General features: G+C 36.1%; 2 protein-coding genes across 2 annotated transcripts; both read right to left on the bottom strand.

Moving 5' to 3' along the window:
- Positions 1-438, bottom strand: LOC114397032 (uncharacterized mitochondrial protein AtMg00810-like). The gene has a single exon (XM_028359165.1). It carries the CDS (start codon positions 436-438, stop codon positions 1-3), a length of 438 nt encoding a protein of 145 aa, XP_028214966.1.
- A 387-nt stretch (positions 439-825) lies between these two features.
- LOC114397033 (uncharacterized mitochondrial protein AtMg00820-like) lies at positions 826-1,164 on the bottom strand. Its single transcript, XM_028359166.1, has one exon. It carries the CDS (start codon positions 1,162-1,164, stop codon positions 826-828), a length of 339 nt encoding a protein of 112 aa, XP_028214967.1.
- Positions 1,165-1,780: the final 616 nt, after the last annotated feature.

Consider the following 1,780-nt stretch of genomic DNA (forward strand, 5'->3'; position numbering starts at 1 on the left):
TTAAGCTTTAGTTGAAAATCTAGCCATAATTTGTTGTTTCTTGGACCACCATGCCACCAAATTAGGACTAAAATAAATCACTACACCAGAGGTAGATCTTTTATCATCTGGATCCGAGGCCCAATTAGCATCATACAGGGCTTTGATAGTAAAAGGCTGAGAGGAAAAAGCAACCTTGAAATCCAAACCATGACGAATAGAGCTTTTAAGGTACCTTAGAATGCATTTAACAGTTGTCCAATAAGAGTCCATAGGATTAGCCATGAACTGACAAACCTTGTTCATAGCATAGCTTAACTCAAGCCTTGTAACAGTTGTGTATTGGAAAGCAACAACAACAGACCTATAGAGAGATGGATCACTGAATAAATATGAGCCAACTTTGGTTAACTTGCAATTAGCAGTCATTGGGGCAAAAATAGACTGTGATTCTCCCATTTTGGTTTTTTGAAGAAAATCTTTGATATATTTGCTTTGATTCAGTAGAATAGTCCCATCAGCCATTGATTTGATTTCTATACCAAGAAAATAGTCAAGTTTTCCTAATTGTTTAAGAGAAAAATTGAAATGCAACTTGGTGGTGAGTTGATGAGTTATAACATTGGAGGTACCAGTGATAGTAATATCCTCTACATAAACAAGAATGTAGATAATGTGTCCTTTGTCTTTATAAACAAACAACGAAGGATCACACTTGCGGGATGCAAACCCAAGCTGTAAAAGAGTTTCTTTGAGCCTATCAAACCACTGCCTTGGGGCTTCTTTAAGGCCATACAATGCTTTTTGTACCTTGCAAACCAAGGTTTTATCTGAACTTTCAAAGCCTTATGGATATTGCATGTAGATAGTCTCTTCAAGATGGCCATTTAAAAAGGCATTGTTGACATCTAGCTGGAACAAATCCCATTTATTAGTGAAAGCAAGAGTGATAATCAACTTGATTGTAATAGGTTTTATCACAGGAGAAAAGGTTTCATTAAAGTCAGAACTAGCAACCTGATGAAATCCTTTAGCCACTAACTTGACTTTGAACATGTTAACTATCCCATCAACATTCTCCTTAATTCTGAAGGCCCACTTACAACCCACGGCTTGTCTGTCTTTGGGAAGAGGAACAAGATCCCATGTTTTATTGTTAAGAAGAGCCTTATACTCTTGTTTCATAGTAGAAAACCATTAAGGGTCAGTAAGAGCCTGTTTAACAATGTTAGGTTCACAGTGTGCCAAAAATAGTGAAGGATGTAACCTAGGTTGATGAATTCCATACTTGGATCTAGTTTGCATCATATGGACATTTTGTGAGGGAAGAACATGATTCAAAGAAGAAGAAGAAGTGACAATGTGAGATTGAGAAGAAGAGGTATTACACAGTGCACTTGGATCTCTGTTTAAGTCAGAAATAATGTTAGAGTGTTCATTATTAACAAAATTTGGTTCAGCATTTGAAAGAGGAGAAGATGATGGGACATTTTGAGAATTAAGGAATTTGGTATTGAAGGATATAGATGGGTCAACCCTTACAGAAGTAGAATTAGTTTCAGCATGTTGAGAAGAAGGAGTGGGTTCATTAGGAGAAGGTGAAACAAGAGGAATATGAGCAGTAAGTAAAAAATCACTCTTAGAAGAAGTAACAAAGTTGAATAAAAAAGGAAAAAGATCAATGTAAGGATATTTAAGCCCATTGAAGATAACATATTTGGAAACATATAATTTTCCATTATGAGGGAGACACTTGTAGCCTTTGTGAGAAGTGGAATAACCAAGGAACAAACACTCATGT

Source organism: Glycine soja, chromosome 18, assembly GCF_004193775.1.
Source record: "Glycine soja cultivar W05 chromosome 18, ASM419377v2, whole genome shotgun sequence".
In the NCBI taxonomy this organism is placed as follows: domain Eukaryota; kingdom Viridiplantae; phylum Streptophyta; class Magnoliopsida; order Fabales; family Fabaceae; genus Glycine; species Glycine soja.

What these genes read in the sequence shown, in the direction of transcription:
- LOC114397032 (XM_028359165.1), bottom strand. Translation starts at nt 438, where the DNA reads ATGGGAGAATCACAGTCTATTTTTGCCCCAATGACTGCTAATTGCAAG.
- LOC114397033 (XM_028359166.1), bottom strand. Translation starts at nt 1,164, where the DNA reads ATGAAACAAGAGTATAAGGCTCTTCTTAACAATAAAACATGGGATCTT.